Source organism: Suricata suricatta, chromosome 9 (genome assembly GCF_006229205.1).
Source record: "Suricata suricatta isolate VVHF042 chromosome 9, meerkat_22Aug2017_6uvM2_HiC, whole genome shotgun sequence".
NCBI lineage: Eukaryota > Metazoa > Chordata > Mammalia > Carnivora > Herpestidae > Suricata > Suricata suricatta.
Genome location: NC_043708.1, coordinates 109998069 through 110012659, shown reverse-complemented (window position 1 = coordinate 110012659; position 14591 = coordinate 109998069). Strand labels below are relative to the sequence as shown.

The window sequence follows — 14591 nt, the reverse complement described above, 5'->3', positions numbered from 1 at the left end:
GACCTTCCGGGTCCGGGCTGAGCGCGCCCCGGGCGCCCCAGCGGTGCCCGCTCACGCCGGGCAGGGCGGGCAGACCTCGGCAGAGCCCGAAGCCGGCCGATCTGGACTGGACAGAGCGAATCCCGGACTGTGCGAAGCCCGGGAGATGCCGGGCGTGGGCTGAGGGGATCCCGGCGCCCTCCGATCCCTCCGACTTTGGCTCACGCGCTGGGACCGGCCCGGCGTCGCCGTGGTCGCCCTGCGCCCGGGTCACCTGTGGCCTCGGAGCCCTGAGCCCACCGGACCCTCGCTCGTTCCCGCCCGGTAGCCCGGCGGGGGTTGGGGGAGATTTTTCCTGCCCCCTTCCTTGGAGCACGGAGGACCCGCCCCCTCCCACCGTCCAGATGTCTCCCATGGCGGCTCTGAGGACCTCCCTGAGGCCAAGAGCCGAAGGGTCCAGAGAGAGAAGCCCGCCCTAGGGAGCCTTTGGGGGCCCCCCAACCTCCTCTTGGGGCTTGGCCCCCGACGCTGCTCGGAAAGAAGGCCGGTGCTCCCACCCTTGGTGAGTCCGGGAGCGGAGCTGGGGTTCTGAGGGAAGGCGGGGCTGGGGAAGGGAGGGTCCGCTGCGAGGGAGGGCACCCTGGGGACACTGGGAGGGAGGACAGAAGGCTGGAGAGGCCCTCTGGCGAACCAGCGGGACCAGGCCTGGTTGGGCTGGGGGGGTGGGGATCAGGGGGAGCTGGAGCAGGGTGCCCAGTCGCAAGCTGAGGACTTCTGCCTCCAGAGCAGGGGCTCCCTCTTTTCCTTTTAGAGGAGGGACTGTGCTGGAGACCATCTGCCCCCACCACCCCTCCCCACAAGGAAAAAAAATCCCCAGCGACGGAGGGTGCAGGCTGGCGAGAGGAGGGAGGCAGCGGCATTGCCGGCTGGTGCTGCAGCCTGGGAGGGCTGACGCCAGGCTTGCTCTCTCTGCAGGGGGCTGCCCTTCTTCTCCGTCCAGCTCCCTTTTCAGAGCTGCCCACATCTGGAGTCCCCTCCACATCTGGAAGACCCCGGCCACAGTCCCTCTGCAGGTGTCAGTTGCATCCGGAGACCTCTGCCTTTGCAACTGCCTAGGAGTTGTGAGGAATGACTGCTGCCTTACCCCATCCCAAGGGCATCTCCTACCCTTAGTCCCTGCAGCGTCATCCCCCTGCCTCTGTGCCCAGGCTCGGCCGGAGATCAGCTCAGCACACGTTCAGGCACTTCAAGTCCTGAAGGCCACTCCTGAGACCTGAGGCCCCTCCCCCTGCTCTCCTATGTCCTCACCTTGACCCCCCTCTGTCAGACTCTGTCTTCCTCTGGGTGTCCCATTCCCCACCCAGAGGCAGAGGAGGAGAGGTGGCAGGGGGCAGGGGCTGGGTGAAGGCCACCCAGGGCCAGGGTGGGCTGGGGGGCCGTTAAGATGTGGAGCTCTGCCTGGCCGAGGGGGGCTCCGTGGAGGCAGACACAGCGTGTGCCTGGCTGGGGGGAATATGGGCAGGCCTGCAGCCACGTGGTAAAGGATGAACATTCGGGGCACCCCGGACGTCGGGCAGCCCAGTGACAACCCCAGCAGTGGTGGCCAGCGGGAGCGAATTCGACAGCGGATGAAGATGGTCATCGGGCAGCTTGAGGGCATCCTGCAGGAGCTCAAAGAGGTGGCCAAGGAGCTAAGGGAGGTGAGTGAGGGGCCAGACAGACCCCAGGCCAGTTTTCCTGGGCCCGGCACCAAAACATTCTCATATGTGTTTAAGTGTGTATGTGTACTCAAAGCTGTGTGCTCATGTCTCACTTTGCTGGCGATTTCCGTTTCCTTATTCTCTTCTCCCCAAATCCGCTTTGCTAGAAATCTCACCATACGCCAGGACTGGAGGGGCCTCTCTGTTGCACAGTTGGCTTGTGCAGCACGTTGTAGGCCCATGGTTCTGTGGTTAGCACTCTGGGCTGCCAAGGTGACAAATATAGACTAAATCCCACAGTAGCCTCTTAATGGGAGACATTCTTCTGGGCCCTAAGCTGGCTTTTGACCCCACCATCTGCCTCTCAGACTCTGACCTACTCAGAAGGGGCTTTGAGAGAGTGTTGCTGGTCCTGCTGAGAAGCTCTGAGCATTCTCCAGAAGTCACACAGATACTCAGAACCCCTGATCCTAGAAAAAGTTAAAGCCAGCTATGCCCGTCCTGCCCTGTGGTGGCAATGTATCAGGGGGGTTGGTGGGGGTGGGGGAAACTGGTGGGTACCAGAGTTCCTGGGTACCTTGGCAGGGGCAGGAATCTCGTCTATAGGCATGCATCCCTGTCTATAGTTCTGGATGTTTTTGCCAAGGCTGAAAAGTCACCGAGAGATCCTGGGATGTGTGTCCCTCTCTGTCTCTCTAAGTGGAGTCCGGTTTAATTACTGCTTCCCACATCGCTGGGGTAATGAGGTACACACGTCCTCAGCCCTGCCCCTTGGGCTATGTTCGAGCCCAAAATGCATGACCAGCGTTCTGAGCCACTGGCCTGAATTTGCCCACTGGGTGCTGTTAAGCGGGCCAGGTGGGCTTTAGGCAAATTTCAACTCCCTGTAACCAGGGCTCCTGCTGAGACAGCAGAGAGAGTGATTGAATGGGGAGTTATGGGTTCACTGTTTTCGCAGCCAGCTGTGCGGGGAGGACGGGGGCTCCAGGAGGGTTGAGGAGAGGGGGTGATGGTGGTTACCCACTCCAGGCTGGCCTGAGAGCCAAGGAGCAGGGCATGTTTGAAGGGGGCTACATCCCAAGCAGAGGGGTTGTGGAGAGTCTGGGACAAGAACTGAGGTGAGGCAGGGCAGTCCCTCAGTCCAGAATCAGCCTTGTGGTCAAAGGCCAGATGCCCCTGAGTGACCCCCAAACTCCTTGGTCCAAAGGACTACACTCCCCTTCATCTCTCTCTATCCCATCTTTTCCAGCTGCTCCTATGGGCCTGTCAGGGTCATGGGAACCAGCCAGAGTCTCAGTCTTGGGGAGGGGCATGGGACCTGTGCCCCAATAGGATGGCCCAGAAGAGAGCCAGGTTGGATTCTAAGCCTGGGAGCCATAAGGCAGAGCCTATTCTCAACTTTGCATCTTCTAAGATCTGCCGCTCCTGTCCCCAAGCATCGTCATCCAAGAGCTTAAAGACCTCTCACAGATCACCCAAACCAGCCTGGTCCATTTTCTGTTTGAAGAAACCGAGGCCCAGAGAGGACTGGGGGCTTCTCCAAGGTCACACAGCTTACTAATAGCAGAATGAAGCCTAGAACTCAGGTTTCTGAGTTGTCTATTCTGAGGCTGGAGCAGGTGAGCTAGCAGGTGACCTTTTTGCATTTTGACAAGGCCCTTCTAGAGATGACACCTTTTGCCCATGCAGTGATGCTCCAAGGGGGTGCCCTTTCGAGGACGAGGCAGGGAGATCAGACGCACTAGGATTTATTTGCAGATCTTTTAGAGGTTCCCTGTCTCCCTTCTCAGCATATACACTCACCCAGCCCCGTGTCCTGAACAGCAGAGTTTCAGGGTCACAGGCCATGCAAGCCAGAGGCCTGAGCCAGGACAGAGAGAGATGAGTTCCCTCCCCCTACACACCCTGTAGGCCATGTGCCTCCACCCAAGACTTTGGCAGGTTGCTATGGCAACCAGCATCTACCCCGTATGCCACCGCCTGCCCGCTGCCAATGGCACCCAGCTAGGAAGGGGGCAGGTCTCAGAGCTCCCCCCCCCACCCCCCAGTCAAGGTCTGGACATGGGGTGATGGGCAGAAGCGAGTATTGGGGAAAGCAGGTAAGGCTCTGGGAGGCCCAGACAGCAAAGGAGACACCGCAACTGATTTCCTGTAGGATGGAATCTATCAGGAATGGGTTTACCCAGTGGGGGTTCCAGGCATTGGTTTGGGGTAAAGGGTTGCAGCCCTCTGTTCCCTGGAACCTGTGATCTTGGCTCTTGATCCTGAAAGGAAGTTGATAGAGCTGGATCCACCTGGCTCTTCTCTGTCCCTTTCTGTGGCATTTTCCCATCAGGGGCATGGGTAGACCCAAGGTCTAGAGGGTGGCAGGCACTTCTTTCCTCATTATTCCCCCTTCCCCAGATGCCACCAGGTCAGGGCTCATCAGCTGGGTTCTCATCAGGAGAGCAGAGCACTGAGATGTGAAGATGAGATTCACAGGCAAGACTTCCAAGGAGCCCACAGGATGCTTGACTGAAGGAGCAAGGCCAGCTTTCCCCCCTCTGCCATCCTCCTGCTCCAACTTCCCTAGCCGCACATACCACTAATCAACACAGACCCTCCACATCCTCTTGAGCATTCAGCCTGAAATTCACAGAAAGATGGAAGACCCTAAAGCACTTCCTCCCAAGGCCCCTGAGGCTGTCTGCTCATCTCTGAAATGGGGATGCTGATCATTCACATCTCAGAGTGGTCTTGCAAGGGTTTATCAGGGGCTTGGCATGCAGTAAGGGGGGCTAGCACTTATACCCTAAAGGTTTTGGAGTTCCCGCTCCCATACCTCCCTCCCCCTCCCAAATTTCTGCTGCAGCCCTGTCACTGGCTCCCCAGGTGCTAGGGAGCAAGTTCTGTTCCATGGATTGGGAAAGTACCTTCATGGACTGAGTGAGGTGAAGAAGGGAAACGTGCTTTGAAAGCTGAAACTGTGCTCCAGAGGGATGTGACTGTCAATCATTAATTAGCTCTCATCCCTCCTAGGCTCTCCGGTACTCCAGGACGCCAGGCCAGTCCCAGCAGGCCCTCTAAGCTCCTTAAAATTCTGCAAATCTCACTTTGATAGAAATGCAGCACAGCCTAGAGGCCAAGAGCATGGGCTCTGCAGCCAGAGGTCTCTGGTTCAAACCCAAGCTCCACCCACTTCCTAGCTGTGTGAGCTTGGGAAAGTTACTTCACCTTTCTGGGCTTCTGTTTTCTGGCAAACGGTGATACTGAAGTTCATGCCTCCCCACCAGCCCCAGGGCTGTTGTAAGAATTAAATGTGATACTATGTATAAAGCACTTAGCACAGTGGTGGACACAAGATTAGCTCCCCCGTCTTTTAGATCTTATTAAGGCCTGCTTCTCACTCCACGGATAGCCTTGTTCTTTTGGAGTCACATCAGCTTCTTAGCCATGATCAGCGTGGGCAGAGCCAGGACCCTTCGGTATCTTCAGCAGAACGGCAGTCCCACCCTCTTCCAGTATGGAAAGAGGTAGAGAGCAACAGGGATGGGGGGACGAGGTCTCCGATAGGATGCCTTTTGAACAGAGACCCAGAGGAGAGGAAGGTACAAGACAAATGGATGGCCGGGAGAAGAGCTCTCCGGGCCGTGGGAGCAGCTAGTGCAAAGGTCCTGAGGAGGAAGTGTGGAGGTGCGCTTGGCATGTTGGGGATCAGCAAGGAAGCCAGGGAAGCTGGAGTGGAGTGAGCCGGGAGGAGAAAAGCAGGAGGAAAGGTCAAAGAGAGAGCAGGGAGCTAGATTACATACAGCCTTGCAGGCCTTGGTATGAAATTCAGATTAATCCTCCGTGAGAATCCCGCACCCGGTCCAGGAAGCTCCTGCTTGTGTTTCTCAGTGGGAATCTGCCTCCCCATTGCACCCCCTGGTCCTCACCAGCTGGGGGACCCCAAGGGCAGGGGTAAGGGCCCTCATCCTTGGCCCCCCAGGTGTTGAGCTTACCTTAAACAGGTACTTGGCCTCCTCCTCCCCCTCCTCCCCAAGATGTCACTCAGCACGGGGCTCAAAAATGATCCTCAGGTTCACCACCAGTATCTGTCACACTGTCACTGACTCTTGGGTGGGACGTAACTTAGAGGCACAGTTGCCCACCTGGCATGGCCGTGGAGGGTCCCCCCACCTGATTTCCATGGGGAACAGGCCCAGTGGCAACCGTGCAGGTCCCATCAGCAAAGTGCTGCATACGAGGTGGCATGAAAAGCCAATGGCCGTGCGGGCATGAGATGAATGTGGCCCAGCCAAGAAGCAGCTGGGGCAGGAGAGGCTGGGGACCACGGAGCTGTGCCAAAGTGGGTCAGCGCCATCACCCGCAGCTCAGCAAGAATTGTGTGGATTTTGTTCTTATTATTTTTTTTTCCCCCTCACCTTCCTTTCCTCCCTTTTCCCTTTCCGTTCTCCTCCTTTGGACAGATTCACGAAGCTCCCTGGCCAATTAGGCCAAATTGCAGGAAGAGAGTCATGAATCACAGTCACCTCTCTCCCCCTTCCCCAGCTCCACGGCCCCCCAGGAAGACAATAAATAACATAATCACAGAATTAAAAAATAATCAGTGGTCATAAATAATGCAGATCCCCAGTTATGTAACCAGCTGCCTGGGGAGCTGGGCGGGAGGGAGGAGGTGGAAGCTTGTCGAGTGAGGTGAAGGGGCCAGAGGTGAGGGAGATGCCGGTCCTGGGACTCCCGGGCCCTCAGTCCTCTGGGGCCTTAGAGAACACGGATGTGCTTTCCTTGGAGTGGGGGCTCAGCCTGGACTGGAGGGAGGGCTGGGGCAGGTGAGGCAGGACCGTGGAACTCCTCAGGAAGGAAGCCCCCAGTTTTTATAAGCCTCTGTCTCAACTCATCCACTCATCCAATGGCTGTGCTTGTGAGGAGTGTGCCAGTCCCTGTGCTGAACTAGGGGTGCCCTGGTGGGCAAGACGTTCCCGGTCCCCCACACCTCATGGGGCTTACTGTCTAGTGGGAAGACACCAATCGTATAACAGTTATGTATATAAAATTGCAGCGGTGATAAATACTGGAACATATTTTAAGGAAAGGTGCCTTGAGAGCCTGTCGTAGGGAACCTGTCGTCCACAGAGGCTCAGGGAAGACTCGCAATGGAAGTGAGATGGGGTGAATGGCAAGGGAGGGAGTGTTCCAAGCGGGGCCCAGAAGCAGAAGTGGACTCACTGGAGTGGGCAGAGCTGGGGAGGAGGCTCGCCTGGCAGGGTGGTGGCTGCCTGCTGGAGGAGAAGGCCCTGTGGCCCGAGTTGGTAGGGGCTTGTATTTGAGACACTCAGGAGTTTGGGGAGCAGGAAAGTGCTGGAAGCAGAGGGGTGACGTGGTCCTGTTGGCTGACAATGAGGCGCCCTGAATGCAATGCGCAGCAGGAGCTGGGCAGGAGGCTGCCGGTTGATGCGTACAGCTGTTCAGGTGAAGTGGCTGAGGCTGTGAGCAGGACAGAGGTTGGGGACGCCCATTGGGACAGGGACTGGACCCCCCGCTGGTCTGTCACAGCCCCCAGCCCTGCCTTTCTCGTGTTGCTTCTTCCCTGCTCTCAATCGGCTAACTCTTGTTCTTAAGGTGCCAGGCCCAGAAGTCAGGACCTCTGACTTGGGCTCTCAGCTCTGCCCCTTCCAGTTTCTGGCCCTTAGTCCCCCGTCAGCAAGCACGGTGGGAGCGGTAAAGCCAACAGCGTCTTCAGTCCTCTGGCTTTGAGGTTCTAGGATTCTGTGATTTTTATGCTGTCATTCCTCTCTCCGTTTTCTCTCTCTCCCCTCTTTCCTTCTGTATATATAATTATTTCCGCGTACTCCAAGACAATCCTAAATTACATGTAGGCAAAATGATTATTAAGTCTCAGAGAGAAATCACAGATTTCAAGGCATCCTAAGCAGAGGGGCAGGTAGCGTGGGGCCTGCCTGTCCTCTGCCCCCCTCCCCACTGGCCCCACGACATGAGGTATAGGGACAGGTGGCAGGATTTGTGGACTGACCCAGGCCCTGCATACAGGCTGGGTACCCTTGGCACACCTTTCCTCTTTCTCATCCTCATGTTATTTATCAAGTGGGTGTGCCTATCCCTAATGGTCTGGGCCTGATTTGCCTTTGAACGTCATTACCGTTTGGCTGTTAGAATCTCTTCTGCTCCTGCTCTGCCTATACGTTAGGAAACATAGGTGCCACCCATGTGCTCAGATTTGGTATACCCAGTATGTCCTATGATTCTGCTACAAGCATTGGAAATGTCTCCATCAGGATGTCATTCTGCTTGTGAAGAACTGACTCCCATCTGGTCTTGGGCCCTGTGCCGGGTGCCTGGTTATACATTAGCACCCATTGGTGCACAGTGGGTATTGATAGTCTTCGTTGTTCTACCTGCTTTCTGTGCATCATGTCATTAATTACAAAAGCCCCATCAAGCAGGTTCTACTAGACTTCCCCTTTATGAGGACACAGGCACAGAGACGCTGGGTAATTTGGCCAAGGTCACACAGCCACTCAGGGGTGAGACATGGGTTGCACCTGGCTAGGCCTGACTCCGGAGTCTAGGTTCTTAAGTGTGTGGCTGTGCTGATTTTACAGTTTAAATCACGTTCATATCTATTAAGTCCCCATCATCTTGGTGAGAAGATTCTCATCCCATTTTTATAGAGGAGGAAACAGAGACATGGGGAGGGAAAATCACCTGTTTCAAGTTCCTTAGCCCAGATGTGGCCGACTTGGGATTTGAACCCAAGCCTTTCTCTATCTTGTCCCTCCACGCCCCAGGATGGAACCAGAGAAGGGCAGTCTAATGGAGAAGGGGACAGGCCTGCATGTGAAGGCTGCCTGAGCAGGTGGCCAGCCGGAAGTTCTTGGGTGGGACGGAGTATGTCCAGGCCTGACAGCTTTAGGGCTGCTGCCCTGTGCATCCTGGGTCTTCCTCACAGGGCATCAGGAGCCCAGCTTTTCTGGGCCTGACCTGGCCTCAGCCAACCCTGTGTGGTCACACCCAGTCATGCATGTAATGTCATTTCTATTAGCTGTGTCCCCATGCTTCCGCAGCAGAAGGCTCAGGCTCAACTTGATCAGCAGAGTCTAATTTGAGGGTGTGGCTGCCCCAGAGACTCCGGGCCTCCCCTGGGCCTGGCAGTGCCCTGAGGTGCTATGCCTTCACCAACTTCAATACCCAGGCCCCTAGGCCAGTCGTCCTCAAAGGATGCCCCTGGATCAGCAGTAGCAGCGCCTGAAAGCATGTTGAATATGCACCTTCTCAAGCCCCACCCGGGACCCACCAAATCAGAAACTCTGGTGTGCATTAGCCCCCCTCCGGTTTGAGAGCCCCTGCTCTGGGCCAGGACTCCCAGCCCTCAGGGGGGCTTGGGTTGAGCAGGGGCTCCTGGGGAATATGAGCTTCTCTGAGGTAGGGGGAGTCACTCAGTGGTGGGGGACACAAGAAGGGATTGCTGGATTGGAGGGTGGGGCACTGTCGGCATTTCCTGCCCAAGCCCAGACATCCTGGCAGCATCTGATGGGGCAGGGGCAGTCTTGCAGGGGAGCAGCGGGAGGAGGTGGGAATCTCAGCTCCCCCAAGGTGCCTCAGGTGCATCTTCTAGAAGCTCATGAGATGATGATCTCATGGGTGCAAAGCCTAACACTTAGTTGGTGCTCAGGGAAGGGAGATGATGTCACTTTTATCACCAGTGCCCCCACAGAGCCCTTTTACTGCCCTTCTCATCGTTCCTCAAGGAGCGCACTGGTGAGGATAGCAGACTGGAGTCATTGTACTCAACCAGTTTGAGATGCAGAGAGGTTATGTGACTTACCCAAAGACACACAGGGCAATGTCTAAGCTGAAGGTAGAACCCAAGCATCTCTACTCCTTCAGGTCTGCAGGCTCTAGCCAAGTGTTCCTGCCACCCCTGGGGCCTGGGCACCCCTAGGCATGGACACAGCTTCTCAAGTCATCTCTATGATCCCAGGGTCCTAGACTCTCAGAGATGGAAGGAGCCTGGGCAATAAACCATTCACCCAACCTCCCCCATTTACAGATCAAGAAACTGAGACCTCAGAAAGAAAATGACTGACCAGGTCACCCACGTCAGACCCCCTGACTCCTAACCAATTAAACTTTTCACCTCCTGGCCCATTGCTTATGCCCTTGCTTTGGCCTTGCACTGGGGACATTCCCCACCCCCAGCCCTCCCCACACATCGAGCACATCACTGGACCGCAGTCATCCTCATACCAGTTTGTTGGACGAGGGGCTGCTTTAGTTAATTCATTACGCGACTGCTCTGAGCCCAGGAAAAGAACCCCAGAGAGGTGCCGGGAGCCTGGGGACTTGCTGTGTATGTCTTATGCTTGGGTCTCTTGGTCCCCCTGCTTTGCTATTATTGTTTTGCTGTTTTTGTCTTTGGTCTGAATCAGTTTCTCCTTCTCTTACTCTGCCCATTCTCGACCCTCTCTGATGGGGTCTCCCTTTTCCCCCTCATTGTCTTCATCCCTGATTTCTGCACTGACAGGACTTAGGCAATGGAGTGCCCTGAGGCAGGGCTGCCTGTATGGAGGCAGGGAGTTGCTTCATGTGGTGTGGACGGGGTGCAGAGATCTCTGTGGCCAAGCTGCCCCACCCCCCGCCCCCCGCCCCCGAGTGCATGTAATAAGCGGTCCTGGGCCCAGGATGGTTTCCTTATTGCTTACCAAATGATCCTTGTCATATTCCATCCCTAACGAGCCAGGGTTGGTCTCCACTCATCAGGGGGCAGGAAAGGGAAGGAAGGAGGAGGCTCTGCGGTATGTGGGGGTATGGTGAGAGAGACCCCTGAGGGACAGTCACTGACCAGTGGCACAGGCCAGTCCAGGATGCTCTGGAAAACCTGGGCAGAGTCCTCCTCGTGGTTACCCCATATCATTTCCTCTGCAGAGGGGTGTGGTCTGCTCATCTCTCCACTGAGTGGCCTTGCTGGAGTGTCAGCTCTCTGTAAATGACCACCTCTCAATCAGAGGAAGATGGAGCTCTGAGCACCAGAACAGCAGCTGGCTTTGGGGGCGAAGGGTGTGTGCATGGTTGGGGTGCAGGGCTGGAAGGAGGGACTGAGGAATAGAAAATGGGAGAATGGCCCGGACAAGCTCTCCTCACACTCGTCCCATGCGGGCCCTCAATGGGGCAAATGAACCTGTGACCTCAGGCCCAGTCACCAAGCTCCAGCTGGCCACCATCTAGCAGGGTGGGACAGGGGCACACTCGTGCTCACGTGATGCTAGGCCCCCCTCACTCGTCTCTTTTTCCCTGGCCAGGTGGTGAGCCAAATTGATAAGCTAACCTCCGACTTCGACTTTGAACTGGAGCCAGACGACTGGACCACAGCCACTGTGAGCAGCACCTCCAGCAGTGACAAGGCGGGTGTGGGCGGCCCCTTCGACCTGGGTCACCTAGACTTCATGACAGCCGACATCCTTTCGGACAGTTGGGAGTTCTGCTCCTTCCTGGATGCATCCACGCCCTCAGACTCCGTGGATGGCCCAGAGTCGACCCGGCCAGCGGCAGGCCCTGACTACCAGCTCATGAATGGCGGCTTGCCCATCCCCAACGGGCCACGAGTGGAGACCCCGGACTCCTCCAGTGAGGAAGCCTTCAGTGGCGGCCCTGCCAAGGGCCAGCTGGCCCAGCGGACCCCAGGCACGCGGGAGAGGGTGCGGTTCAGCGACAAAGTGCTCTACCACGCTCTGTGCTGTGACGACGAGGAAGGGGACGGCGAGGAGGAGGTGGCAGAGGAGGAGGTGGGCCTGTCCCCAGAGCCGCCCCGTACAGAGGCCCACGTGGGCCCCCTCAAGCCCTCCCCAGCTCCCTACAAGCCAAGACGCTCTCCAGTGACCAGCCGACGCCCAGGCCCCACCTTGGCCCCTGAGCAGACCCGAAGGGTCACCAGGAACAGCAGCACCCAGACAGTGTCAGACAAAAGCACGCAGACATTGCTGCCTTATACGGCCACCAGACAGAAAGCCAAGGGGAAAAACTAGGGGCTGGGGAGGGGGCTAGGGGGAAGTGGGCACATAGAGCTATAAATATATATATATATATATATTTAAACAAATGCAGTCATAATAAAATTTCAAAATGCTAAGGATCCAGTCCTGAAGGCCCGAAAGCTTTCACGGAGCCCATCCGAGACCCAGAGGTGCCTACTCACCATCTAGTCCCAGGAGGTGCAGCCGGACCCACCCTCTCTTCTCATTGCAGGCCCCCTCAAGGGAGTGTCCAAAAGTATGTCGATTAGTTGGGAGAGGTCTAACCTGGGAGTCCCCTGAGGCCTCTGAGCACAGCAGTGGAGTCTAGCGGTGGAGACTGGCGCTGGCCTGGGCCCTGTCCCAGAGGGGACTCATCGACAGGTAGCAGGCTCTCAAGGAGCGGCGTCCAAGGCCAAGGCTAACCATGGGTCCATCTGCAGGGCTGAGGGCCTAGGGGTGGCAGCACTCCAGCTGTGTCCGGGACCATTTATACGCCCCCCCACCACCACTCCCATGCTTTCCACTCCAAGGCAGACTTGTGCCTCTCCGTCCCAAAGGCAGACCCACCTGGAGAAACATGACCCCACCCCACTCCCCTTCCATCTCTGGGTTCCCCAGGACACAGAGAAGGAGCAGACGCCAGAGGACCAGGCCAGATTGTCTGGAGAGACTAGACCACCCCCATCATTCCAGCTCCCCTCCTCAGCTTTGTCCTCTAGGGACGGAAGACTTGGGGCAGAGCCTCAGCCAGCCCCTGACTTGGCCCCGTACAGACCTCAGGTCCGTGTGAGAGAGCAGCCATGGGGCTTCGAACCAGGGCTAAAGGCAAGATGGGGGCCTGCAGGTGACAAGGCTTCACCTGGGGTGTGGCCGACGCAGGCACAGCATCTGGATATCCTGGAGATAATAATCATAATCATTGTTCACATTTATTGAGGAGGCCTCTGTGCTCCTCCTCTACTAGTATGTTTTATAATATTATCTCATGTAATCTTCGCAATAACCTGATGTGAGAGGAACTGTTCCTAGCCCCATTTTTCAGAGGAAAAGACTGAGGTTCAGAGATGTTAAGTCACTGGCTGGAGGTCGCAGAGCCTGTGCCGCCCCGCCTCCCATGGGTGTGTGGTTCCCAGGCTATACCCGACTTTGCTATCTAGCAGCTGTGTGACCTTGGGCAAGTCCATTTGCCTCTCTGAGCCTATCTACCTCATCTGTAAACTGGGTCTGATAGTCTTCACCTACCTCACCGGCTGCTGTGGGGCCTCAACAAGATGGGAAAGGTGAAAGCACTTGGGAAGCACCAAGGCACCGGATAGTCACCATGGTCAAAGTGACCCCAACCTGGATTCCAGTGTTTTCCAGGGTGAGAAACATTAAGCGGGTGTGGGAAAGAAGCCACTTCCATCAACTGGGAGCTGTCTGTGGGTCACTGCTCTGCTTTGTCCCCCACATCAGCTCGATACACCGCCTCGCGCTCAGAGCAGGGAGGTGTTGGCTGCGTCACAGTAAGGACATCAGTCCTCGGTTGGGGGAGGGGGTCCTGCTGCACATTTCAAATAAAGCAGATTTACAGCCCACCAGGATCCGTTGGGAAGGGTCTCTGCTCCTCACAGGGGTAAGTAGGAGCACCCGGGTCATACCACTGCCCCTGGCCGAGGGGAGACAGAGGATTGTGCAGGCTGCCTGGAGCAAAGACCAAGGCCATCCTGATATGGGCCGGGCTGAGAATGTGTGGGCTACAGCATGGGGATCTCCCCTCAGCCTTGCGCTGGGCTCAGAGTCCTAAAGAGCTAGCCACGGTGCTGCCTCCAGGGTGGAAATTTATGGGTAAGGTGGGCCGTGCTAGGTCTGCCTGGCCCGGCCCGAGAGCCAGAGGTCTGAGCCCCTCTGTCTCCGGCAGTGCGGAGGCTCAGAGGATGAATGCCAGGGGCTGCCCTGAGGAAGGGGCCAGCTGGGTTCTGCCCCATGTGACCAGGAGGAGGGGGCAGTGAGGCAGTGCCCGGCACACCTAGCTCTGAGGGGAGACATTCACTTCTTTTATATATATATATATATTAAAACAACTTTATTGAGGTATAAAGTATCAGCTTTATCGAGGTACAATAGTGGCCTATCCTTAAAGTGTGCAATTTGATGGATTTTGATGTATGTACACACCTGTGAAACCATTACCACAACCAAGGTAGCGAACATATTCATCGCGGCACAAGTTTCCTCATTACCTCTCGGTAATCCTTCTTTTTTACCCCCTTCACTTTTCCCAGGTAACCATCCATCTGCTTTTTGTCATAAAAGTTATTTTTTTTTATTTAAACCCACGTTAGTTAACATATAGTATAATAATAAGTTCAGGAATAGAATTTAGTGATTCATCACTTCCATATAACACCCAGTGCTCATCCTGACAAGTTTGTCCTTAATGCCCCACGCCCCTTTCGCCCTTCCCCCCACCCAGCACCCCGCCAGCAACCCCCAGTTCGTTCTCTGTATTTAAGAGGAAAGACATCCTCTTCTGCCTCCTAGACTGGTTCTTGCTCTCTGGTGGCAAATTGGTTTCTAGACTTACAGCCTCTCATCTTTACAGCAGTCAGGGAAAAGAAACCTGCCGAATGATCCCCATTTCACTGAGGAAGAAACTGAGGCCCAGAGCCAGAGATCTCTGAGAGAGCCCTGGGTAAGGCTCCGTCCTCTCCCAGAAGCCCCTCCATGTGGTCATGGCTGACATCTGTCGGTTGGTCCCTGGGCCCACCACCCAGGTACTTGCCTCAAATGAGGCATGGGGGTTCTGGAGGAGGGAAATGGGCATAGATTCTGGAAGACTCCTCTTGTAATTACACCACACCCAGCCTGGGTCTCCCTGACAGTGGCGTGGGATCCCTGTGGCTTGCTTATGACGTGAAAT

General features: G+C 56.2%; 1 protein-coding gene across 1 annotated transcript; it reads left to right on the top strand.

The window, feature by feature from the left end:
- Window positions 1–6: 6 nt before the first annotated feature.
- On the top strand, window positions 7–13264 carry INSYN1 (inhibitory synaptic factor 1). Its single transcript, XM_029951124.1, has 3 exons — window positions 7–541; window positions 955–1679; window positions 10979–13264. The coding sequence occupies exons 2-3, from the start codon at window positions 1524–1526 to the stop codon at window positions 11699–11701; spliced, it is 879 nt and encodes a 292-aa protein (XP_029806984.1). The 5' UTR covers window positions 7–541; window positions 955–1523; the 3' UTR covers window positions 11702–13264.
- The last annotated feature ends 1327 nt before the right edge of the window (window positions 13265–14591 follow it).

Bases quoted from the DNA above. Each gene is read 5' to 3' on its own strand.
- INSYN1 (XM_029951124.1), top strand. From the start codon at position 1,524: ATGAACATTCGGGGCACCCCGGACGTCGGGCAGCCCAGTGACAACCCC. The intron at 1,680-10,978 runs GTGAGTGAGGGG...TTCCCTGGCCAG, and splicing joins TGGCCAAGGAGCTAAGGGAG to GTGGTGAGCCAAATTGATAA.